At 46.4% G+C, this 26,113-nt stretch overlaps 1 protein-coding gene across 1 annotated transcript in view; it reads right to left on the reverse strand.

Moving 5' to 3' along the window:
* Positions 1-267: 267 nt before the first annotated feature.
* Positions 268-26,113, reverse strand: part of Myo1f (myosin IF) — a 55,850-nt gene continuing 30,004 nt past the window's right edge. Inside the window, exons 13-28 of the mRNA XM_036170844.1 lie at positions 25,324-25,410; positions 24,724-24,891; positions 23,051-23,136; positions 20,374-20,455; positions 18,710-18,816; positions 17,333-17,431; positions 17,086-17,230; positions 11,411-11,525; positions 11,154-11,323; positions 7,235-7,380; positions 6,717-6,863; positions 6,419-6,567; positions 5,876-5,959; positions 3,926-4,121; positions 3,657-3,826; positions 268-751 (exon numbers count right to left, since the gene is read on the reverse strand). Of these exons, the coding sequence (XP_036026737.1) occupies positions 675-751; positions 3,657-3,826; positions 3,926-4,121; positions 5,876-5,959; positions 6,419-6,567; positions 6,717-6,863; positions 7,235-7,380; positions 11,154-11,323; positions 11,411-11,525; positions 17,086-17,230; positions 17,333-17,431; positions 18,710-18,816; positions 20,374-20,455; positions 23,051-23,136; positions 24,724-24,891; positions 25,324-25,410 (2,028 nt within the window). The 3' untranslated portion in view covers positions 268-674. The remainder of the gene's footprint in view (positions 752-3,656; positions 3,827-3,925; positions 4,122-5,875; positions 5,960-6,418; positions 6,568-6,716; positions 6,864-7,234; positions 7,381-11,153; positions 11,324-11,410; positions 11,526-17,085; positions 17,231-17,332; positions 17,432-18,709; positions 18,817-20,373; positions 20,456-23,050; positions 23,137-24,723; positions 24,892-25,323; positions 25,411-26,113) is intronic.

A 26,113-nucleotide genomic window follows, 5' to 3' on the forward strand; every position in this document is an offset into this window, starting at 1 on the left:
TCTCTCCTCTCTCTCTCTCTCTCTCTCTCTCTCTCACTCACACACACACACACACACATACACACACACAAATCAATAAATATTTTAAAAGTTTTAAAAAATAAGCTGTATAGTCAAAGCTGACATTGAACTCTTGATCGCCCTGTCACCATCTTTTGAGTACTGAGATCACAGTCATGCACCACCATGCCCAATTTTATGTGGTCCTGATGAAACCCAGGGCCACATGCTTGAGAGGCAAGCACTCTACCAACTAAACCACATCCCCAGCCCCAGAACTCAGTAATTTACTCCTTGCTTTTACCTGACACATTTATTGCCTTATTGATGAGAAAAAGGTAGAAAGGCCCGATTGTCAAAGTCTCCTAACCCTGGACTGTGCACAGCACTTTGCTCACAGAGCAGGATTTGATTCATTTCATACACACAAGGCAGCTGGGAGGTAGGTTCTTCAGCAAATCCTATTGGACACATGATGAAATGGAGACTTGGACAGCGATTCAACCCATGGGAAGCCAGCACCAGGCATGGGGTATGACAGTGGTGATCCTTTACACACAGGGCTAGAGACCATAGGCCTGAGTATTCTGGCCAGTGCAGCCAGCGTAATCAGTGCTTCAAGTTGCAGGGCTTGGCTCCCTGGCAGCCACTCAGGCAGGCTGGTGGATGGACAATCAGATCTTCTCCACATAGTTTCCTGGGAAGAGACCTTCCTGGCCATGCAGCCGGCCCTTCCACCAGCCAGAGGAATCTATGGGAGAGAAGAGCTTGAGGTGCCCAGTGGACACTGGAGAAAGCATGCATGCTTACTCTGTGTCTGTCTTATATCTTGGATATTTTGTTTGCTTTGGAGACATGATATTGTATGGCTCTGGCTGTCTTCAAACACACTATACATGGGGCTGGGGAGATAGCTTAGTGGAGAAAGTACTTGTTATACATGTGTGAGGACCTGGGTTTAGTTTCTCAGAACCCATGAAAGCTGGATGCAGTGATATATGACACATCTGTTATTCCAGCTCTATGGTGAAACAGAAGATAGAGACAGAAGAATCCCTGAAAACTCGTGTTGGGGAATATTATTTTGAGATGTGTTACTTTTGTTATGGTGCATTTGTTTGACTCTGTGAAGTTGTGTTACTGTGCCTGCCTAAAACACCTGATGGTCTAGTAAAGAACTGAACAACTAATAGCAAGGCAGGAGAAAGGATAGGCAGGGCTGGCAGGCAGAGAGGATATATAGAAAGAGAAATCTGGGAGGGAAAAAGAAGTAGCCAGAGAAGGGGGAGGTCCCCAGGGGCCAGCTACCTAGCTACACAGCAAGCCACTGAGTAAGAATAAGAGTAACAGAAGTAAGAGAATGGGGAATGTCCAGAGACAAAAGGGAGACAGGATAATTTAAGTTAAGGAAAGCTAGCAAGAAGTAAACCAAGCTTGGGCTGGAGAGATGGCTCAGTGGCTAAGAGTACTGACTGCTCTTCCAGAGGACCCAGGTTCAATATGGCAGCTAACAACTGTCTGTAACTCCACTTCCAGGGGATCTGATGCCCTCACACAGAGATACATTCAGGCAAAACACCAATGTATATGAAATAAAATAAGTAAATTTAAAAAAGAAAAGGGGGAAAAGTTTAAAAAAGAAAGAAAGAAAGAAAGAAAGAAAGAAAGAAAGAAAGAAAGAAAGAAAGAAAGAAGCCAAGCTAAGGCTGGGCATTTATAAGTAAGAATAAGCGGCTATGTGATTTATTTTGGAGCTGGGTGGTGAGTCCCCCCAAAAGAACAAAAACAAACATCAATGCTCTTGGGTCAGCTAGCCTGGCATATATGGTAGTGGGCAACAAAAGATGCTGTCTTGCTGGGCGGTGGTGGCGCACGCCTGTAATCCCAGCACTAGGGAGGCAGAGGCAGGTGGATCTCTGTGAATTAGAGTCCAGCCTGGTCTACAGAGCTAGTCCAGGACAGGCTCCAAAGCTACAGAGAAACCCTGTCTCAAAAAAACAAAAACCAAAAAAAAAAGATGCTGTCTCAAGCAAGGTGGAAGGTAAGGACTGACACTCTAAGTTGCCCTCTGACCTCTATGTGTACACCATCACATATGTACACCTTCATAAAACAGAAATGCACATGTGTGCATCCACACATATGCACACATACAGATGCATGTGCCCATGCATACATACTCACAGATACATACACATACATGTGCATGTGTGTGCTAGGTTACTGAGGTTATCCTTGGACTTTTTATCCTCCTGCCTCTGTTTCCTGAGGACTGTGATTATAGGCATAAGCAATCACATTCATTTCTGTTTTGTTTGGAGACTGGTTCTGTCTCCCTGAGTAGCCCAGCTTGGCTTTATACTCTCCATCCTCCTTCCTCAACCTCCAAAGTTCTAGGATTATATGTATGTGCTATGTATGGCTATCAGCATTTAGACCTGGAGGTAAGGCATTGGGGAGTGAATCTAGGGTCTTGTACATGCTAGGCAAGTGTTCTATTGCTGAGCAGCTTACTGACTGAACCATATCCCCAGCACCAGACTTCTCTCTCTTCTACCCTTCCATCTTCTCCCTCATCCCTCCATGACATTGAGGATGAATCCAGAACCTTATGTATGTGAGGCAAATGCGACACCATTGATCTACACTCAGTCTCTGCCGTTCTCCAGATGATTTGCTCACACTCTTCTATCCAACCACCCCCTTCTATAGATGCCCTCCTTCAACCCCCAGGTGCAGTCAGGGATATCCATGACATCCAGGAGGCCCTGCTATCCACTTCTGGAGTGTGTGATGAGTCTACAACCCTTCTGGAGTCATCCCAGAGGATGAAGGTAAGAATTGGGTAGGGTCATCCAGACTCAGCTTCCTTCCTACTCACAGGGATTTGTAAAGTCAGTAGTTACTGACAATAATAAGGCTATAATAGTCTGGCATGGTGGTGCTTCCCTGTCATAGGAGGCTGAGGGAGGCTATCCTTAGTGAGTTCAAAGAAAACACAGCATGACCTTGTCTCAAAATAAAATAAAATAATAAAAAAGCTTATGCACGAAGTGTGAAGAAACAAGGCCAAAGCCTTAGGTACTTTAGGAGGCGATGTTCAGAGACTATTTATTTGTTTGTTTATATGAGTGTGCACCACTGCACTCAGCTTTAAGTTTTTTTAAAATTACACTTTCTTTTTCCATAATGTGTGTGCATGGTATGCACCTCTGTGTTGTATGTCTTTGCATGTGTGTAGGTGTCCATGCATGTGGTGTGTGTGCATGTGAAGACCCTAAGTTGTCATCCCCTTCTGCTCACCCACCTTATTCAATGAGGCAGAATCTCTCAATCATAACCAGAGCTCGATGATATAGCTAGGCTTGCCAGTGAGCTTGTTCTGGGGAACCTGTCTCTGTCTTTGGAGCCTGGAATTACAGATAGACTACCACACCCACTCAGCATTTACTGGTATCTGGAAATCAGAACTCTGGTCCTCATGTTTTCAAGGCAAGAGCTTTAACCAAGGAGCCATCTCCCCAGCCTTGTGCATGTGTGTATGTGTGTGTGCATGTGCGTAGGTCAGAGTCCATTCTTTCCTCCCACCATGAGAGTCCTGGGGATGGAAGGTTGTGAACACTCCCCACTCTCAACCTCTGCCCTGGAATACAAACCTTCCATGAGAATCTCAATTACTTCATTCACATTGAAGCTCAGCTCATCCACATCTTGGCCTATGTATTGGTACAGTGCCCGGCACCTCGGGCCATGAATCCGTGGTTGGGGCTTGGGCCGGCCCACACCTGGCACAGGTCTCTGCCCTATGCTTCGCTTCCTTTGCATGCTGTAGGGGACAGTGTGGGTCTCATTACAGCCCTAGATAGATACTCCTCTATTCCCTGGCCACCTCCTGGGGCTGTGCCCTCCACCCCTTCCCACCTACCCTGCCACACCCTGGTCAGGCACATTGAGGAATTCTGTATTGTGCTCTGAAGGTGGCCGTGCCCGGGGACGTCTGCTGGCTCCTAGGGTTGAGGATGGAGGGCCCCGGGGAGGCCTCTGGGAACTCCTTCCAGATGTGATTTCCATGGGTGGGGGCCCAGCCCTGGAAGAGGGTGGTACCCCATTTCGATTCATGCCTATGATGGAAGCAAAGATAGAAATATCTGTCATGAGGGGCTGTAAACATTAGAGGAGTTGGCTCTAAGTTCTGAGCCTGACAGAAGACGCAGCCACTGTCAACCAGTATGGTCAGAACTGTGTCTGAGGACTCGGATTGGTGATGCTTGCCTTTAACCCCAGCACCTGGGGAGGAAGAGGCAGGTGGATGTCTGTAAGTTCCAGAGGTCCTGCCAGCCAGGACCACACAGAGAGACCTTGTCTCAAAACCAAAAACATGGTGGTGCATTTAACCCCAGCACTTGGGGAAGCAGAGGCAGGTGGATCTCTTCACAGAGTTCCAGGCTAGCTGGACCACTTAGAGAGACCCTGTCTCAAAAAACAAAACAAAACAACAACAACAACAACAAAGAAACATGGTGGTGTATTTAACCCCAGAATTTGGGGAAGCAGAAGCAAGGTAGATCTTTGTAAGTTCTAGGCTACATATCAAGATCCTTTCTCAAAAACAAAAAACAGGAGCCAGATGGTGGTGGTGCACATCTTTAATCCCAGCGCTTGGGAGGCAAAGGCAGTTGAATCTCTGAGTTCAAGGCCAGCTAGTGCTACACAAAGAAACCCTGTCTCCAAAAACCAAAAACCAAAAGGAAAACCAAACCAAACCACAAAAAGAAAAAAAAAAAGAAAAAAGAAAAAAAGAAAAGCAAAAGGACAGAGTCTGAATGAGAGAGCCTGTAGGTAGGAGGATCTATAAGGAAAGCTTTGCAAGACGCTGTTATATCCATAGGAAGGCTTTGTGAGTGGCTTTATGCGTTATTATTGTGTGTGGGGCACATGCTGCAGCACTCACTTGCAAGTCTGGGGCCAGCTCTGCAGACTCGGTTCCCTCTTTCCCTCTTCACTTGGGTTCTAAGGACCGAACTCAGGCCTCTAGGCTAGGCAACAAGAACCTTTACTTGATGAGGGATTAGTGGGTTTCTTTCTCTCTTCCTCTTCCCTCCCCTCCTCTCCCATCTCCTTTGATTCAGGGTTTCACTGCGTAGCTCTGGCTGGCCTGGCACTGGCTATGTAGACCAAGCTGGCCTTGAATTTTCAGAAATCCACCTGCCCTTGCCTCCTGAGTTCTAGAATTAAAGGTATTTACCACCACACTCTGTCTGAATTTCTTTTTTTTTTAATTTATTGATTTGGTTTTTTTATATTATGTGCATTGGTGTTTCTGCCTGCATGTATGTCTGTGTGAGGGTGCCAGATCACCTGCAGTTGGATTACAGACAGTTGTGAACTGCCATGTGGGTGCTGGGAATTGAACTCAGGTCCTCTGGCAGAGCAGTCAGTGCTCTTAACCTCTGAGCCATCTCTGAATTTCTTTCTATGTATGTATGTATGTATGTATGTATGTATGTATGTATGTATGTATCTGTTTATCTATCTATTTTTGGGACAGGATCTCTTGTAGCCCAGTTTGGCCTCAAACTCCATGTGCAGTTGCTTTCTGCATGCTAACCAAGCATTCTACTACTGGGGTATAAGTGGTGTGGGGATTTGGATGGCAAGTTTAAACAAAGGTCTAGGGGCAAGAATAAATTTGATGAGTTGGTTAAATAAAACGTAGTTTACAGGCTAGGATTGTGCTGGATGATGGGAGAGGACAGATCTTAAAGATATTCCCAATTATGCTTCTCCTGCATCTTGTGGTAGATGGGAGAGCTATAGTGAGTTGAGTCACTGTTAGATTCTGACGTCCACAAGTCACTAAGAGTTATCTCCTCACCTCTGGGGGGCCCAGGGGCTGATCGAGTAGGGGCCTGAGCTGACCTTCGAGGTCTTCCCTGGGCTAACCCCTTCCGTGTGGGCTCTGAAAGAAGAAAGAAAGCAGGGATAGATTTGAGTAGTGGCCAGGCTACACCAGGTCCTTAGACTAGGTTCTCCAACATTTTTCCATACTGGTTCTGCTTGAGACCATGCCTCGCTCATGCTTTTTGGTTCTCCCATGTTAGTTGCAGGTGGGGATTCCACCCTTCCTGATGCTACCCCTCACCCTCCCTACTCTTTGAGCGCTCTCACTCCAGGACACGCCCCACTATCTGTTGATAGCTTAGGGTTGCTCCTATGGCCACGCCCCTTCAGGTTTTCTCCCTTGCATTGGTCATTTCTCTAAGGTGGGATATCTTCCTCTATACCTCGACCCTTGAGGCCCTGGCCTCTCTAGACCAGCTTAGCTAGCTCTACTCCCACAAAGTTGATTGGTCTTCATTAACCACGCCCCAACAGGCCTCGTCCCCAAGATGGCCATTTCTGGTTCATGCTGACTTACTGGTACTCTTTGGCAGTCCGTCTCCAATGCCTACAGTGAGAGTTCGACCCCCAGCTTTGAGCACAGCCAAGTCACCTGTCCCGCGTGAAAAGGTGACATTGCGGGTACTGCCTCCACCCCAGCCTTCCTTCTTCACCCGGAACTGTAGTCTGGGGGAGAGAAGGGAGTTTGAGGGCTCCAGTTGGGGGTTCCTCTTCCACACCCAACCCGTGCCAGGGTCCCTGTGGTAGGTCGGGAGCATCGCGCATAGGCCTGGCCTAGACTGGTGCTCGAATTGGCTGTGGGTTGAGGAGCATACGTGTCGCTGAAGGTGAGGGGCAGAGGCCTGCGCGCTGCCTCTTCAAAGCGCTTGCACAGAAGGCTGACGAATTCAGTCTTGAAGATACTTTCCAAGAAGCTGTCGGCAGCCTCTTCTTGGAGGATGAAGAAGTCATCCTGTCTGGTGCTGGGGGAAAGCCAGGAGAGCGCCAAGTGAGGGTGCAAGAAAACTTGTAGGGTCCAATCTGTGAGGATCAAATTGGGGGAAGGGAGAAGGAAGACCCCAGAAGGGTGGTAATTGGGAAGGACCAGGGGTCAGATAGGAAGAGAGACAGAAATTGTCTCTACAAAGAGAGCATGACAGTAGGGCCGGACCTGAGTTGCATTCCCCGAAGCCCACATGGTGGGATTACTTTCCACTGACCTCCACTCCATGTGCCGTGCTGTGTGCCCCACCCCCAAATAAAATGTAATTAAATAGTCTGTTGAAGATCATGAAAGTAGGGGCTAGTGAATGTGGCAAGAAGGGATAAGAGAGCTCCAGGGACTTGACCTTACCTGAGGGATACCCCTCGAAGGGCCTGGATCTCCAATTTCTTCTTCAGGACTTCATGAACCATACCCTTCTCTGGTCCCTTTTTGACCTTCTCTCTCCCAATCACATACACACACTTGGGGGTCAGGATCAAGTCCCTTTTGATGGGCTGTGGAGAGGCAAGGCCAGAGGCTAATGGCTGGACCCCAGAGCCTGGGCAGTCTGGCAGTGGAGAATCAACCCTAGACAAGGGTGGGGCTTGCAGGGAAGGTGACTGGGAAATCACTCCAAGTGAAGGTGTGTGAGTTGCTAAATCATGTAAGAAAAGAATAAAAGTGAGGGTATATTGGTTAGGCCAGTTGACAGGTACAAGCTAGAAGAAACACCTGACAGATGTATGTGTTGTGGAATGCTGATGACTCTTAACCTCTCTGCAGCCACATTTACCCTCAAGAGATTTACACAAGATTGGGCCCATTTCCTTTTGGTGATCGGTGAGGGGTTCCTGAGACCAGGGTCCTAAGAATTTGTAGACAGTTAATGGTTGCTAGGAGGGACTCATGCAGTCCCACCCCTCTTTGAAGATCTATAAGCAGTTTGTGAGGGAGAATGAGAGAAACTTTCTCTGTTGGTGTTGTCAATTCTAAGTTGCCTATGCTTCTGTAAGTAACCAATCCTTCAGCCATGCTCCTGGAAATAACCTGAATTAAACTTACTGTGTCACCAAGCTATACTTTAATGGAATCATTTCTTTGGTCTGTCGTTGATTGTCCTATCGGAGTGAATAGACATTTGTTATCCTCTCTAGGAAACGTTCACAAAGCTGTACACATGTGTATGGCTCTGTGCTGGGAATGGAATCTTTCTTGCATGCTAAGCACACACTCTGTCACCAAACCACATGCTCTCAGCCTAGCTTATGTAAAGGCATGGATTGCTTGGGTGAGTGTATACAAATTACAGAGGCAGGTAAGAGTATATGGCCTAAACTGTCTGATTGTGGAGAGACACACTTGTAATTCTGGTGCTTAGGAGGCTAGGGCAGGAGGATTGCAAGTTCTAGGCTAGCCTTAGGATAAAAAGTGTAGAAAAGTAATGATCATAAGTAAGGGACATGTGTGTATATGAACCACACAAGTCTATGAATTTCTATAGGAAGGCAGGTATGTGTCAGAACACGGTCAAAAGAATGACACATGGTGAACAGTGCCTTGGAGAACTTTGAGAGAGGCTCCAGCAAAAAAGGCAGAGGGTCTTTTACCTCAGGTGCATTTTGTTCCCTGGATTGTACTTGGATGTGACTTTATACCTCCTGTGACAAACAGTTATATTAATTTATAAGACATGCTTCTTTTCTTTTCTTTTTTGTTTGTTTGTTTCTTTGTTTTTTGAGACTGGGTTTCTCTATGTAGTTTTGATGTCTGTACTGGATCTCACTCTGTTAGACCAAGATGGCCTTGAACTCACAGAGATCCTCCTGGTTCTGCCTCCCAAGTGCTGGGATTAAAGACATGTGCCACCGCCGCCTGGCCAACATGTTTATTCTTGTTGGATGTTAGAACATAACTCTAGAACCAAATCTGGTCAGTGTACCCTGAACCTCTGGATATGGCCTTCTGCCTTGCTATCATGCTTTCCTGGATATAATCTATTGTACATGCCACACAATTGTGGTTAAACTGGTCTGTCCTAAGAAAGTTCTGGGAAAGGGCTCTGTTAATATTTAATATGTACTTACTGATGTTTATTTATATGTTTTTCTGATCATGCTCTCCTGAACTCAAATAACCTTTCTTGATCATTATTTTCTTTGTTACATTCTTGTACACTGAGCTGGGTGGTGGTGGTGGTGGCAGCGCATGCCTGTAATCCTAGCACTCGGGAGGCAGAGGCAGGTGGATCTCTGTGAGTTTGAGGCCAGCCTGGTCTACAGAGCTAGTCCAGGTCAGGCTCCAAAAGCTACAGAGAAACCTTGTCTTGCAAAACCAAAAATAAATAAATAAATAGATAGATAGATAGATAGATAGATAAATGAATAAATAAATAAATAAATAAATAAATAAATGTGCACTGAAATCCTTCCACAGCATTAGACTGTAGTCTGCCCCATTCTTTCAGGTCCTCAGACTCTCATGTCCAGCAGACAAGATCAGCAGAGGTTGGCCCAAAATTCAACAATGATGGTTAGTTATATTTTATTTTAACAGTTAATTATTTTGTGTGTGTCTGTGTATGTGTGGACATGTGCATGACATGGCATGGAGGTCAGAGGACCACCTGTGGGAGTTAGTTCTCTCTCTCTACCAACTTGGTTCTAGGTATTGAACTCAGGTCTCAGGATTGGCAGCAAGTATCTTTATCTGCTGTGCTGTCTCTTGTCCCTGATAGTTGGGTTTAATTGTCAATTTGGCACAATTTAGAATCACCTGGGAAGGGATTCTCTAGAATAGGTTGGTGTGTGGGCACATCTGTGGGAAATTATCTTGATTACATTAAAGAGGTGGGAAGATTATTTCATGGACTGTGCCTCAGGCAGAATAAAAAGGAGCAAGCCAGATACATGCATACATGCTTCAATTTATTGATTTCTGCTCTTGCTATGGATGTAACTAGCTGCTTAAGGTTCCTGCCTTGACTCTCCCATGCTGATAGCCTGGAATTGTGAGTCAAATAAATCCTTTCTTCTGTAAGTTGCTTTTATCAGAATATTTTATTGAGTAACAAAACTAAGACAGCAGGTGTGGTGGTGTGAAAGAAAATGGCCTTCAAAGGGAGTGGCACTGTTAGGGGGTGTGGCCTTGTTGGAGGAAGTGCGTCACTTTGGGGGTGGGCTTTGAGTTCTCCTATGCTTAAACTACTCCCAGTGTCACAGGCCATTTCATGTTGCCTTCTGATCAAGATGTAGCCAGCACCATGTCTGCCTGCACACTGCCATGATGATAATGGACTGAACCTCTGAAACTGTAAGTGAGCCACTCCAATTACATGTTTTCCTTGTAAGAGTTGTCCTGGTCACGGGGTCTCTTTATAGCAATAGAAATCCTAACTGAGACAGCAGATGAGAATGTGTCTGATGGAAGCGGACGATCTGGATCCAGAGATGAAAGTGTTCTTGGTGGTGATGTATGGGCTATGGGCTACATGCCATATACAGCTGTGCATATCTATAAGGGATTTTCTAGATTAGGTTAATTGGTCATGATAATTAATCTGGTCATGATTTCTGGGACAGTCAGCCATGCACCTGTGAACAAGGCTCCCTTGGCCTGGTGAGAGTGTTTATATGGACAAGGTTATCAGAATCAAGTGAAAGTGTGTCCTGTGGACAGGTGTATCTAAGCCAGGTGAAGGAAGTGGTCCTGTGAAATGGGCTTCTGGACAAGGTGGATGTGTTGCAGTAGACAAATGTATCTGGCAAAAGAAGGGTGTAGCTTATCGATAGGTGTGTCTGGGCTACACAAGGACAGGTTTGATAGACAGCTCTATTACCAGCTGTGGGCATGTCGATGGGTGTGACAGTGTTACATGAAGTGTCTTCCCTCCCGCTTGGGGTTTCACATAGCTCAGGCTGGCCTGGAACTCACTATATAGTAGAGGATGACCTTGAAATCCTGAACCCTCCAAGAGCTGGGATTATAAACATTTGCTACCATGCCTGGTTTGTGTAGTACTGGGGATGGAACCCAGAGTTCATGCTAAGCAAGTACTCTGCCAGCCCCATGAGGTAATGTTTGATGGACAGCAGTGTCTACCACAGTGGAGAATTTACTTGTAGATAGATGTGTCTAAGCCTGGTGGGCATGCCTCTGAGGAGAGATGTTTGGAGGCTAGGTGAATATACACCTGTGGATAGGTACATCTGGGTCCCACGTGTGGTATGCTTCTGGTGTGGTTACTAGGCAGAGGCACAGCCTCAAATGGGAACACCCACTCAGGGCTCACCTTGAAGCGGCGGTCATACTTGGTGACTGAGTCGGCAAAGTCCACTCGTTCCCTTTTGGCCAGGAACTGGCGTAACTCAGGCCGCTCCTCCAGCCCCAGATAATCTCCAACGAAGTTCCGGTTGATGCTGTTTCTCCTTCGTTCCTTCTTGTTCAGTAGGATGTTGGAAGCTGTGAGGACACATGTGTGGTTTAAAGTCATGGCCTCTCCTTAATCCTCCTGCCCCCAGACTGAGCCTCCTAATAGAGACTCCTCACCTTCTTCCCGCATCTCCTCATACTTTCGGACTGCTATGTGGCGCCGCCAGGCTTTCTGGATGGTGCGGGCAAAGCCGTCAAACTTCCTCTCTCTCATCTCTTCCAGGAGGAAAAGCTGGACAGAAGGGAGGGGTGTTGGGTCCTGGCATCTCCCAAGTCCCTGATTTCCTATGGATCCTCCTGGATAGCCTCACACTTGCTATGCAGCTGAGGACAACCTCGAACTCCTGATCCTCCTGCCTCTACTTCTAAAGTGCTGGGAGGACAGGCATGTCCTGTCACATCTGGTTTAAGGGTTTCTGGGGATGGAACCCAGAGCTTTGTGCATATAGCAAAGCACTCTGTCAACTGAGTCACATTCTCTTCACCCAAAATGGTTTTCACTTCCTCTTCATGACTGTACTCAGAAGTCCTTCCCATTTTGGGGCTCACACCCTCTGCATTAAATTAGCACAGAAGTGGTGTGCTAGAAATGTGGCACAGCAGTCAAGAGTACCTCTTGCAGAAGAGCCAGGTTCAGTTCCCAGCACCCAGGTCAGACAGCCCACAACCACCTGCAACTCCAGCTACATGGGATCCAACATTCTCTTCTAGCCCCTGTGAGTACCCATACATGCATAGTGCTCGCTCTCGCTCTCTCTCTCTCTCTCTCTCTATCTATCTCTATCTCTATCTCTATCTCTATCTCTATGTCTCTCTCTGCCTTTGGAGCCAGAGGTTGATGTTGAGTGTCTGCTATTTCTCTCTAGCTTTATTCTTTAATTATTATTATTTTTTGTGTATATATACAATATGTGTATGCAGTGCCCTCAGAGGCCAGAAGAGGTATCAGATCATCTGGAGCTGGAGTTACAGATGATTGTAAACCACCTGTGTGGTTGCTGGGAATTGAACTTGGATCCTCTGGAAGAGCAACTAGTGCTCTTAACTGCTGAGCCAGCTCTCCAGTCCTTTACCTTATTATTTGAAGCAGGGTCTTTCTCTGAACCTGGGGCTTGCTGATTGGTTAAACTTGCTGGACAATGATCCCATACTCCTCCTGCTTCCAACCTTGGGGATTATAGGTGTGTCTCACCAAGCCTGGCCTTTTAACGTGGATTCTGAGGACCAAATTCACACTTTCATGGCAAGCACTTTACTATCTATGCCATTTCTCCAGCCTGGGAAATACTATTAAAAATAAAAATTGGGCTCTGTTTTTAAAAAAATAACTAAGGCCTATAGAAATAGCTCAATGGATAAAAACATTTGCCTCCAAGCCTGGAGACTTGAAGTTCTGACCCAGGAATTCACATGGTAGAAGGGAAGATCACACTCCTTCAAGCTGAGCTCCACACATGCGTTGACACTTGTGTAACCTTCCTCTTGAAAAAAATTAGCACCTCACCAGAGGGATTTACCCAACACCTAAGAGTTACGATGCTGCTAATGCTCTGATGCAACCTTAAACTAGAGATCAAGTGCATCCCTCTGACCCCTGCCTTCATCCTAGTGTCCTGCTCCCTGCATCTGTGTTCAGATTTCTCTCTTTAAACTGAGTGTGCAGTATGGTAGCACATACTTATATTCCCAGCCCCTGGGAGATAGAGGCAGGAGGGTCAGGAGTTCAAGGCCAGCCTCAACTGCTTGATGAGTTTGAGACCAGTCTGAACTACAAGAGATTCTGTTTTAAAACACTTGTCACCCCAAAAAGAACAAAATTCAAATCAAGGGTTTGGGGTATAGTGCACTGGTGGAGTGTGTGGTTAGCATGGTGAGGCCTTGAGTTCCATCCCAGCACACACACACACACACACACACACACACACACACACACACGCCTATCTGGACATAGACAAATTTCTATAAGTGTATTACAGGGGGTGAGAAAGGTTCATGATCATTAATTTGGTTATCTATCTATCTATCTATCTATCTATCTATCTATCTATCTATCTATCGTGTATACAGTGTTCTTCCTGTATGTCTGCCTACAGGCCAGAAGAGGGCACCAGATCTCATTACAGATGGTTGTGAGCCACCATGTGGTTGCTGGGAATTGAACTCAGGACCTCTGGAAGAGCAGCCAGTGCTCTTAACCACTAAGCCATCTCTCCAGGACCCCCCCACTTCTTTTTTAGAGACAGGGTTTCTCTGTGTAGCTTTGCGCCTTTCCTGGAATTCCTGGAAGCTTTGGAGACCAGGCTGGCCTCGAACTCACAGAGATCCGCCTGCCTCTGCCTCCCGAGTGCTGGGATTAAAGGCGTGCACCACCACCGCCCAGCTTAACTTGGTTTTTGTTTGTTTTTTTGTTTTTTTTTCATATAACACAGTCTTTATACATTCTTTTTGTTTGTTTTCAAGACAGTGTTTCTTTGTGTAGTTTTGGTGCCTGTCCTGGATCTCGCTCTGTATACCAGGCTGGCCTCAAACTCACAGAGATCCGCCTGGCCTCTGCCTCCCTAGTGCTGGGATTAAACGGGTGCGCCACTACCACCCAGCTAGACTTTATATATTCTCACCTCTTTTTTCTTTTTAAAGTTTTAAAATTGTGTGTGTGTGTGTGTGTGTGTGTGTGTGTGTGTGTGTGTGTGTGTGTTTTGCTGGGATGTACTCGTCGCAGCTAGAAGACAGCTTTTGGAAGTCAGTTCTCGCCTTTTACCATGTGGGTACCAAGGATCAAATTCACATGTCAAGTTTGGCAAGAGTCTTTATCCTCTGAGCATGCCAGCCTTTTCTTTTAGCCTTTTTTCCTCTACTTTTGTTTTTACTTTTTAAAAAAATTTTGTTTGTTTGGTATTTTAAGACAGGGTTTCTGGGTTGGGGATTTAGCTCAGTGGTAGAGCGCTTGCCTAGCAAACACAAGGCCCTGGGTTTGATCTTCAGCTCAAAAAAGAGAAAAGACAGGGTTTCTTTGTGTTGCCCTAGCTGTCCTGGAATTTACTCTGTAGACCAGGCTGGCCTTGAAGTCACAGAGATCTACTTGCCTCTGCCTCCTGAGTGTTGGGATTAAAGGCATGTGCAACCACTACCCTGCTGATTTATTTATTTTTCAATTAAAAGATTTATTTATTTTTAATTTTATGTGTATGGGTGTTTTGTCCACATGGATATCTGTGCACCATGTGCATGCAGTGCCTAAGGAGGCAAGAAGAGGTATGGATGGTTTGAACCAGCATGTGGGTGCTGGGAACAAAATCCAGGTCCTTTGCAAGGGCAGTTGGTGCTCTTAACTGCTGAGCCATCTTTCCAGCCTATCTACTTTTTTTTGGGGGGGGGGTTATCTTGAGACAGGGTTTCTCTGTGTAGTTTTGGTGCCTGTCCTGGATCTTGCTCTGTAGACCAGGCTGGCCTCAAACTCACAGAAATCTGCCTGGCTCTGCCTTCTGAGTGCTGGGATTAAAGGTGTGCACCACTACCACCTGGCCTTAAAATTCTTTTCAAATGAGTCAGTCACTGCCCATCCCTGACTCTCCCCCCAAAAATTAGTTTTGGAGCTGGAGAGACAGACGTTCAGTGGTTAAGAGCACTGGCTGCTTTTCCAGAGGACCCCAGGTTTGTTTCCTAGCAGTGACATGGTGACTCACAACTGTCTGTACCTCCAGTTCTGGGGGGATCTGATGCCCTCTTCTGGCCTCCACAGCTACTGCATGTACACAGACATGCAGGCAAAACACACATACACATAAAATAAGTAAAATCTTTTAAAAAATTTATCTATCATAGTCTTTGTACATGGCCATGGCTGTCCTGGAACTCACAATGTAGACTAGGTTGGCCTCCTGACTGGTGTAATTAAAGGGATGTGCCACAATACCCAGCTAGTGCACACCTTTAATTCCAGTATACAGGTGGGTCTCTGTGAATTCGAGGCTAGCCTGGTGTATGTAGCAAGTTCCAGTCCAGCCAAGGCTAAATAATGAGACCTTATCAAAAGCAAAAAACTCAACAAGTAATTCAGTCTCTTCTTTTATCCATTCTGATAAAAACTGACCACTAACTCATCAGGTGTTATTGTTCTTACCTAGTCCATTTCCCTAAAATCAAGATCTACACACCAAAAATTTTGGCACAATTAAATCTTTTTGGGATACTAAGCTGACATGGAACTCCCAGTCCTACTGCCTCAGCCTGAGTGTTGCCATTGCAGTCATGAGCTCAAACTTTAATTTTTCCTATATAGCTTTGCCAGATGGGCTGGGATGTAGCTTAGTTGTGTGAGTGTTTGCTTAGCATGCACAAAGCCCTGGGTTCCATCCCCAGCACCACATTAAAAACAACAACAAAAAACACCCCCAAACAACAACAACAACAACAACAACAACAACAACAACACCTATGGCTGTGGTGGTGCACTCCAGGTGTGAGGTGGTAATAGGAGGAGCTGATACACAGTGGAGTGGAGGCCATCCAGGGTTTCATGGGACCCTGTCTTGAGAAGAAAAAAAAAAGCTTTGGCCAAGCTGGTTTTGCTTGATGTATTTTTTTCCTACTGTGTATCAATTTTTGGAGGGTCAGTTTCTTCTAGATTTTTGCCTGCAAGTAATTAGGAAGATGGATATTCTTATTCTTATTCTCTCTCTCTCTCTGTCATATATATTATATATAATATACGTGTATATCTGTATATATATTAGAGAGGGAGAGGAGAAGCTGAAGGGATGTTAGAAGAGCAGAAGGGATGAGAAAAGGAGTTAAGAAGGACAAAGGGAAAAGGGGTCTCTGAATAAATGGTGGCTCTTTATTCCACCAAAGGGATACCTCTACACTATACCATGTATTCTTCCTTTCCCAGATCTGGTCTCCAAGAACCGGCCAGAAAATGGGCTTTGCTGAGTACATGCTTATGTCCCAGGCACTGTGCAAGTAACTTCCTGCTTTGTCTAATCCTCATTCCAGTCCTGGAGGGTAGCTCTTACTTTGTTCCTTTTCCATATGGGGAAACTGAGGCTTGGAGAGGTGACAAAGCCTGGTCAAAGTCACATGGTGGTGGTCACATGGGGAGTACCCAAAGTCTCCCCTCCACCCTGTCGGCGTCTTGCTATATATCTTAGGATAGTTTTGAACTTGTGAGCCTCCTACCTCAGCCTCTGGAAGACTGGGATTATAGGTATTGACAACTATCACACCCAGCACATGCACACTCTCTCTCTTTCTGTGGTGCTAGAAATGAAACCCAGGGCCTCCAATATGTTAGGCAAATGCACTGTCATTGAGCTGTATCCCCAACATCAATTCAACCTCAACTTTCCCTGCCTCCCATCTTCTTCCCTATTGATTGATTGATTTGGTTTTTTCAAGACAGGGCTTCTCTGTGTAGCCATGGCTATCCTGGAACTCTCTCTGTAGACCAGGCTGGCTTCAAATTTAGAGATCCACCTGCCTCTGCCTCTCTAATGCTGGGATTAAAGGCATACGCCATCACCACCTGGCTCCCTTTTTATTTTCTTATACTTTTATATTTCACCCTTTAAAATGTGTGTGTGTGTGTGTGTGTGTGTGTGTGTGTGTGTGTGTGTGTGATCTTTGTGTATGCATGTATCTCTGTGTATGTATGTGTGCGAGACAATGTGGTACAGCAGTCTCATGGTGCATATGTGGAGGTCAGAGGAAGACTTTTTGTACAGTTTTCTCCATCCACCTTTATGTGAGTTCTAGGGATTGACCCAGAACTTTTCTCTCTCATGTACACTCACCGACTCTGGGTTCTTAACAAAGACCTTCGTACTCCCCATCTGGTACTGGTCTGGCTCCATGTTGACAGCACGAAGCAGGTGCTGGACACCTTGGCGTTCATCTCCACGCCACCGTGGCCATGTCTCAGGGGTCAGAATGGCATACCTAGAGGCAGAGGGCATGAAGGTATGGGGGATTTGGAGCAGGTCTGCTGGTTGGACATTTCAATAGGTGAGGCAGTCAAGACAGAGATGATGGGTGTCTCACCTCTGCAGGAACTTGGAGAACTGTCGACGGTAGGCAAAGCCTGCCCTTCGCACCCGGATGTTCTCCCTCAGGCCCAGGTACTCCACCTGGTGCTTCACCCTGTGGGAGTGAGGTGGCCTAAGTCCCAGAGAGTGGGAGCTGCCCAGAGCAGACTTGGGGCATGGGGCCTAGATTTGTGGTAGGTGCATCTCATGGATTGCTCTGTCTGTCTGTCTGTCTGTTTGTTTCTCTCTCTCTCTCTCTCTCTCTCTCTCTCATATCTCATGGATTGGTCTGTCTGTTTCTCTTTCTAATCTATCATTCTATCATCTATCCATCCTTCTATCTATAGCTATCAATATATTCATCCATCCATCCATCTATCTATCTATCTATCTATCTATCTATCTGTCTGTCTGTCTGTCTGTCTATCTATCTGTCTATCTATCTCTCTATCTACCTACCTACCTATCTCCTATCTATACATATCAATGTATCTCTCCATTATCTATATGTTTCTATCTATCTATCTGTCTATCTATCATCTATCTATATCTGTCATCAGCCTATATATGACTTATCTATTGTCTACATATCTATCTGTCTGTTTGTCTATGGCCAGGTATCTCTCTTTGCAGCCTAGGTTTCCATTGAATATGTGATCTTCCAGCCTCTACCTCCAAGGCTTACAATAAACATGTGAGCCGCCATGCCTAGCTCCGGTGTGGTTTAGATGGTGAGTTTTGAAGCCTAGGAGGTTTCTCAGCTTAGTTCGGGAACTGAGGGATAAGTCTGGGCTCACCTTGGAGATTGGTTCTAGGATCAGTTCTGGAGTTCAGGTCTGAGAAAGTGGGTTTGAGTTCTCTCACGGCCAGTCTGGGTTTACCTGGGCATTGGGGAGGTTCTAGCTATGACTCTGTTCTAGCTAGACTCTGTTCTAGCTATGACTCTGTTCTAGCTATGACTCTGTTCTAGCTATGACTCTGTTCTAGCTATGACTCTGTTCTAGCTATGACTCTGTTCTAGCTATGACTCTGTTCTAGCTAGACTCTGAGGCTCCAGAGGTTTTACAATTTTAAAGTTTATTTTTGTTGGTGTGTGTGTGTGTGTGTGTGTGTGTGTGTGTGTGTGTGTATGCACATGGCAGTCAGAGGGCAACTTACAGTTGTTGGCTCATTCCTTTCACTGCGTGGAGCTTAGGATTAAACCTAGATCATCAGGTTGGCAGCAAACATCTTAACCTGCTGGGCTGTCTCATGACCCCTTAGAGGATTTTGAGGTGGTCTTAGAGTCCAGCCTGGAGTGGTCCTAAAGTTGGTACTTTGTGATTCAAATGTAAGTCCCTGGTCCAAGGGGTGCATAGATCTGGTGTGTAATGTGAAGGGGTGGTCAGTTCACCTGCTTTCTTCCCAGTCCCGGGGACGCTTGGTCTCATTGGGTTTGATGCAGCGGATATAGTGGGGTGTGCACTTCTTTAGCGTAGACACCAGGTCATTGGCTTGTTTCTGAGGCAGAGGAAAAGGCAGGAGTGAGGAAGGCTTGAGGATAGGTCCCCTGGCTCTCCCCATTCAAGAAACAGACTCATCCAAGGTGGGTGGAGGCTGACTGGGCAGCCACAAGTGTGTATACCTCTCTAAGCGGAGGGCTGATATTGTGCATCTACCCAGCTCTTAAACCCCAAACTTGGGAGTCCTCCTGTCTGCTACACTGACCACATAGCTTAACACATAGTAAGTACTTAGGAGATGTTTGATGACTGAGTAATAGAAAAAACAGAACAACTACTGCCCAGACTTCCTGCCTGTCTTTCAAGGGGACAGCGACTTTGGAAATAAGGAACTTGAATGTGGGGGTGGGATGGGGTGGGGTCAGTCTTGGGTTCTTGGGTAATGCATTTTAGTCATTTAAGGAAAGCTGTGGGGCCAAGTGGGAAGACTAGGGAAGTGAGATATTCAGGTTCAAATTCTGCTGTGTGACCTATGGCTGCCCCTTTCTGATCTGTGGCATCTCCATCTGCCAAGTGGGACTGAGCTAATTTCTTGTATGTGTGAGGACCCTGCATCTGCTACCATCACAAAGTCCTCAAAAAATGATTGTGAATGTGGGCTTAGAATTGGACCCCATGCTCACTGCAGCATTATTCACCCTCAGCAGCTGAGAAGGTGGACCCAGCTCTTCTGCACAGTGAATGAAAAAATGAATGTAACATGGTACATACACACAGTGGGATAGTATTTAGCCTTAAGAAAGAAGGACTTTCTGACACAAGCTCTAGCATGGATGGGCCCTGAGTACATTATGTGAGTAACGTTAGCCAGAAATGCTTTAGGTGATGCCACTCACAAGAAGTTCTTAGACCCACCAGATCTTTATGGACAGAAACTAGGATGATAGGAGCCTGGGGTTAGGAATTTAGTTGTGAATGGGACAGAGTTTGAATTTGGAAAGATGAGAAAGTTTGGAGATGGCCGATGGGGATGGCTGTGAACATAGTCAGTGTCACTGAACTGCATACTTAAAATGGGTGAGATAACCATTCTATAATATGTATATGTATTTGTATTTACATCTTTTAAAAGAAGTGATGTGGGAAGTGTAACCCAAGCATAGCATGCATACTTAGCATGTGCAAGACCTGGGTTCTGTCTGCAAGCACAAGAAGGAAGGGAGGGAGAAAGGAAAGATGGAGGAACAGAAAGAGGGAAAGGAGGGGGGAAAGAGATAAGGGTGGTGAAGGAAAGGTGGAAGGAAGGGAAGAGGGAAGAAGGGAGGGCAGAGAAGGGAAAGAGATGGGAAGTGAAGGAAAGAGGGAGAGGAGGGATGAAGACAGGGAGAGAAGGGGGGAGAGGGAAATGAAGGGAAAGAAAGAAGAAAAGGAAGGAAAGACAGATGGACCAAATGTTGTTCAATCTTTCTTCTAAAATCCAGAGCTGAAGGAAGACCCTATAGGCCAAAGGGTGCCAGAGACATTGAAAACCCAAGCAGTAGGGAACAGACATTGAAACAAAGAGAGAAAGAGTCTGGACTTGCCTCTCCTGTCCCTGCCCCACCACCATGCTCACCTTGATCTTGGATCCAGCAGTACTGGGGCGACCCTTCTTGTCTACATCCAGCTTCTCAGGAAAAAGCATCCGTAGGAAGGCCCTAGGCAGGAAAAGGAGTGCATGGGAATTCTGGCAGACTCTGGGGCATCCTCCTTCTTCCCCTAGAGTTGTAAGTGCTATGGAACAATCTTTGTATACTGTAAATATGCATTGCTCTCATTGTTAATAAAAAGCTGATTGGCCAATAGCTGGACAGGAAGAGATTGGCCGAGACAACCTGGCACAGAGAGAATGCTAGGAGGAAGAAGGGGGAGTCAGAGGAGTCACCAGCCAGCTAAAGAGGAAGCAAGACATGCTGGAGAGGTAAATGCCATGAGCCTTGGGGCATCACATAGATGAATAGAAATGGGTTAATTTAATTTGTAAGAGCTAGTTAGTAATAAGCCTGAGCTATCAGCTGAGCATCAATAATTTATATTAAGTCTCTTGTGGTTATTTGGGAGCAACTGCTGGAATACAGAAAAACCCCATCTACATGTAAGGGCTGCCTCAGTGACAAGATGCAAATAGGGTTCTCCTTGAATGTGGGCAAGGACTATGGGGTTGACACCATCTCTCAGGTCTCTGGATTTATCTGCACCTTTTAGTCTTACTCCATGATAATAGCAATCTTACAGTATGTTAAATACAACAGAAACATGTGCAGCCGTGGGGGTGCACACCTGTCCTCCAAGCACTTAGGTGGAGGCAGGAGAAGTTCAAGTTCATCCTTAGCTACATAGTGGGTTCAAGGCCAGTTTGGGCTATATGAGACTTTTTCTTTTTTCCTTGTGACAGGATCTTTCTACATAGCCCTGGCTCTCTTATGTCCTGGAACTCACTATACAGACTAGACTGGCATTGAACTCACAGAAATCTGCTTGCCTTTGCTGGGATTAAAAGAGTGCACCACCATGCATGCATACGAGAGAACCCTGTCTTAAAACAACAGCAACAAACAAGGGGCTGCGGTACAGCTTAGTTGGTAGGTGGTTGCCTTGTATGAACACAGCCCTGGGTTCTGTTTTCAGCACCACATATACCAAACAAAGCCGTGCATGCTAATAGTCTGAGTACTGAGGTTGAATGATCAGAAGTTCAAGGTCACTCTTGGTTACATAGTGAGTTGGAGGTCAGCCGAGGCTACGTAAGATCCACCCAAATAAATAAACAAATAGAAAAACATATCAATTGGAAAAGTGTCTTGGGCAACCGAGGCATGTCTCCTTTAAGCAGCCATCCTACAGGTACACATTTACATATGCTGTATGCAAAGAAATGTGCATAGCAGCTAGGAGTAGTTGTGCATTCCTTTAATCCAGCCTCCTTTGGCAGATGGATCTCTATGAGTTTGAGAACAACCTGTTCTATATAGCAAGTCCAGGCCAGCCAGAGATAGGTAGCAATACCTTGTCTCAACAAAACAAAACAAAAACAAACACAACTACAAAACCACCCCCTGAAAAATGTGCACAGGGTCTGGGGAGCTGGGTCACTTGGTAAAGTGTTTGCTATGTAAACATGAAGATCTGAATTCAAGCCCCAGAACCCATTTCTTGTTCTGAGACGAGTGCATGCTGATTCAAGAACTTTACCTGCATGTCTCCCTTTTTGCCTATTGATTTATTTCGCAAGGTTTTTATGTGAGTGCAGGTGCATTTGGGTGGAGCTCAAAGGACTCCCTTTGAATGCTCCTTGCCTTTTCAACTTGAGATAGTCTCTTCATAAGCCAGGTAGAGAATTGGGAGATTCTGGGGTCTTCACTTACCATTTTCCCATAGGTCTGTTTGCCTACAGATGCTAGTTTATACCAGTATGTCCAGCTTACATGGAATCTGGGGATCCAAATTCAGGGCTGAACTGTCTATCAGGCTTGTGCAACAAGTGCTGTGCCTACTGAGCTATCTCTCCTGTCCTATTTATATGTCATGTAGCTCAAGCTCAAACTCAATATATAGCTGAGGAGACCTTGAGCTCTCAGTCCTTTGAACTCTACCCTTTAAGTGCTAGGATGATGGGTGTATGACATCACATCTGGTTTTCTGTGGTACTGGGGATGGAATCAAGGACTTCCTGTATTTTGGGCAAGAAATCTACCAACTAAGCTATACCCCAAGGCACTCTCCTTTTGAGGCAGGGTCTCATGGAGCCCAGGATGGCCCTGAACTTACCTCCTACCTCCCACCTCCACCTCCTGAGTATACAACTATGTCTAGTTTATACAGTACCAGGGAGGGAACCCAGGGCTTGCCTAGCATTCTATCTGACCTATGTCCTCAGACCTGTAATGTGTTTTCACTTTGCTTAAAGGGCAACTATCCGATCACTGGACTGATGGGATTGCAGGGAGGCACTACGGATGGACATGAAGGGAACTGAACTCAGGGGCTTCCCCTGGGGAGGGACCCAGAGTCAGTAGATCAGGGTTTGGGAATTGCTTTTCTTTTTCTGTTCTAGAACTGGAATGCAAGCCCCCCACTCTAGGGGGGCACTCATCACTGAGTTATACCCTCAGCCTTCAGAGTTTTAGATCAGAGCTGTATCTTAGCCATGGTCACAAAGTCCATAGCACGACCAAGTTCTGGAGAAGACACAGAAGTTCCCAGGCCTCCATCCTTCTGGGAGTTCTTCCCAGAGGCTACACAGGACTACTCACTGGTCACTGGACTGCATCAGTTCTATAAGGTCAGAGAACAGTACGTCTCGATTCCTCTCACAGAAGCCACTGACATCATAGGAGACCTGGAGGTGGAGGGAGACAGTGTTGAGGATGAGAAACATAGAGTTTCATGTGTGGATGTCAGGGCAGGTGGCCTGCTCAGGGCCAGGAGGACTGGGGTTATGTGCAGTTAGAAGAAATGTGATTCCAAATGATAGGTTGTAATCTATTGTTTGGGTCCTGGCTCCCCAGAAGACTAATGTTCAAATGAAGCTGGAAGATGAAGGCTGGAGTTGGAGGTAAGGGGAGATGCCCAGGGCTGAAGTTTTGATCAATAGCAGGGAAAGGTGGGAAGTCATAGGCCAATCTTGAGGGTAGGAGTCTGAAGCTAGGACAGTTCCCTGGGTGCTGCCAGTGAGATTAGGCTGGATATTTGTTTTAGTATGTGTGCAGTCCTGAAGTTGATGTTGGCTGTCTTCCTCAGTGACTCTCCACCTTTGTTCGTGTCGGGGTTGGGGAGTCAGGGTTTCTCACTGAACCTAGAACTTGCTGATTGGCTAAACTGGCTGGCCAACAAGTCCCAGGAATCCCATCTCCAGGCTGCCAGTGCTAGAGCAAGCCACTGTGTCTGGTTTTTATGTGGGTGCTGGTGGGCATCTGGATTTGTGTCCTCATGCTTGCACTTTACTAATCTATCTCCTTAGCTCCCAGAACATTTTTTGTTTATTTGTTTGTTTTTGAGACAGGGTCTCACTGTGTAGTCCACCTGGCCTGGAACTTGCTTTGTAGGCCAGGCTGCCCTTGAATTCACAGAGATCTATCTGCCTCTGCTTCCAGAATTCTGGAGTTAAAGGCATATGTCACCATGATGGGCTTTATTTATATGTTTATTTTGGGTTTCTCTCCCCACCCCCCAAGGTATCAGGTAGCTCAGGCTGGCCTCAAAGTCCCTATATAGCCAAGGATGGCTCTGCTCTTGCTGTTTCCATTTCCCAAGTGCCGGGATTATAGATGTGTGTGGCTAACTTGGGGCTAGGATGTTATTTGGAGTTTGGGCAGTGGATTTTTGGGGAAAGGTGCTTCAGTCTGGAAGGTGGACTGGGGTTGCTGTTTCAAGGGAGATCTTTTAGTGGTCTTCCTCCTGGCTTTTCCAGCCCTGGCTGAGGAACACAGACAATACCTCTAAGGACATCTGGGACTATTTGTTATCCCTGCTGATATTCTGGGAACAGCCAGAAAACTCTTGGGAAAGTGGCTATAGCTTGGGTCAGAAACTAGGGCATTCTTGTAGCCTCAGGTAAGGGTGAGGCTCTAGCCCATTTTGTTTGTAATGGGTCTGGGGAACTGGGGATCATGTTTCCGTATTGAACACTGCAGTGCGTGTGCCAGCATAGAAGAACCGTGGTGACCTATTGTCCCGATTAGGTTCCATCTGTCTTATCTGTTAGGAGCTACCTTGTTAATTGGGTAAACAATTAGAGGCCAATGTGTGTCTGCAGCCCTGGCTGAGGGGACACATGGCGGGTGTCTAGGCGATTTGAGGGAAAGTCCCTGGTTCTGGTCAGCAGGGGGAGCTCTGGAGGACGCACTTGGTCAGAAGGCTAGAATTGGCAAACTGGAACCTCTGGGATTTGTGATGGGGCGCCCACTCGGAAGGGAGTTCCACGCACTTTGCCTGCATAGTGATGGATAACGAAACCCGCGCTCCAGCTGTTGAAGTGTTCGTGGGTGCCCACTGCAGCTTGCAGCTTTTGCAGCAGTGTCTGGTCCGCGCCACCGCCGGTGGCGTGCATCGTGGCACACACATCGTCTAGCACGCTCATGATGCCTGGGGGGTTCTGAGGGAAGCAGAGATCCGGCTCAGCCTGATTGGGGTCCTCCATGAGTAAGCTGGGGGGCTAGTAGGGGACTCCTAAATACAAGCTCAAATTGTGAACTTTCTCTACTCTTTTTCCTCCCCTTCCCTCTGCCCTCCCCCTGCCTTTTCTCTCTTCTTCCCCTCCTGGAGATCAGGGAATCCATGTCCTTTTCCCTTCCCCATACTGGTATCACTTGGAAGGATTTCCGTGACACTGAAAATGTTCCCTATGGGAGTGTTTGCTGAGTGAATAAAAGAAAGGTGAACAGGTGGGCAGAAGAACCAATGAATGGGGTGGCTGGAAGATATTTCAGGTATGGGCCCCTAGGATATCATAAACTCTTTCCCGACACACTGATTCAGCTCTGAAGCCCGGAGAGATTCTCCCTCCTAAAGTCAGCTCATTTCTCACCAGCTTGTTTTCGATGAGGTCACACACGACTTTGTTGTTGAAGTATTCGATGGGGGACCAGCGGATGCCCTCCTGCACATATTCCTCCTGTGGTGGGGGATAAGACAGTGTGGGACCTGCTTAACTCCCCTCATCCCATCTCAGCACTTACCCTGGGAAGGTATCCCTGCCTCTGACCCCACTGACCTGCCGCCAGCAGGAGTTGTAAATAAATATCCCAGTGCCCTCATTCCTTTCCTAGACCAACTCTGGTATTTTGTGACACCTTCTTTGGGACTCAGCAGAATCGGGGAACTGCAAACATAACCTGTTCAGGAAGACCCTATTTGGACTTTGGGCTCTTTTTATTTTTATTGAGATGGCTTTCATGTAGCCCAGGCTGCCCTTGAACTCAATACAAAGCCAAGGATGACCTTGGACTCCTCTTGCCTCCACCTCCGAGTGACGGGATGACAGCTGTGCACCACAGCCTGGTTTATGTGGTTCTGGGTATGGAACCCAGGGCTCTGTGTGTGCGAGTCAAGTCATTCCACCCACTACATCCCAGCCTGGCTTCTTCTAAAATTTATTTTAAATCACCTCTTTTCATTGCCCTTTCTTTTGTCCCTGAACCCTTGCCTCAGGCTCTGAATTTAAGGAAGAGGCAAAGTCGAAGCAGATTTGTTTTCTTTTTCAGATGCTGGGGTTGGAACCTAGCAAGCCAGGCTGTTCTACTGAGCTGTACACTCAAGAGTCCTTGGTAGAGATTTCTGTGTTGTCCCTAGCTCCTCTGCCCACATGTCAAACAGTA

Source organism: Onychomys torridus, chromosome 21 (genome assembly GCF_903995425.1).
Source record: "Onychomys torridus chromosome 21, mOncTor1.1, whole genome shotgun sequence".
NCBI lineage: Eukaryota > Metazoa > Chordata > Mammalia > Rodentia > Cricetidae > Onychomys > Onychomys torridus.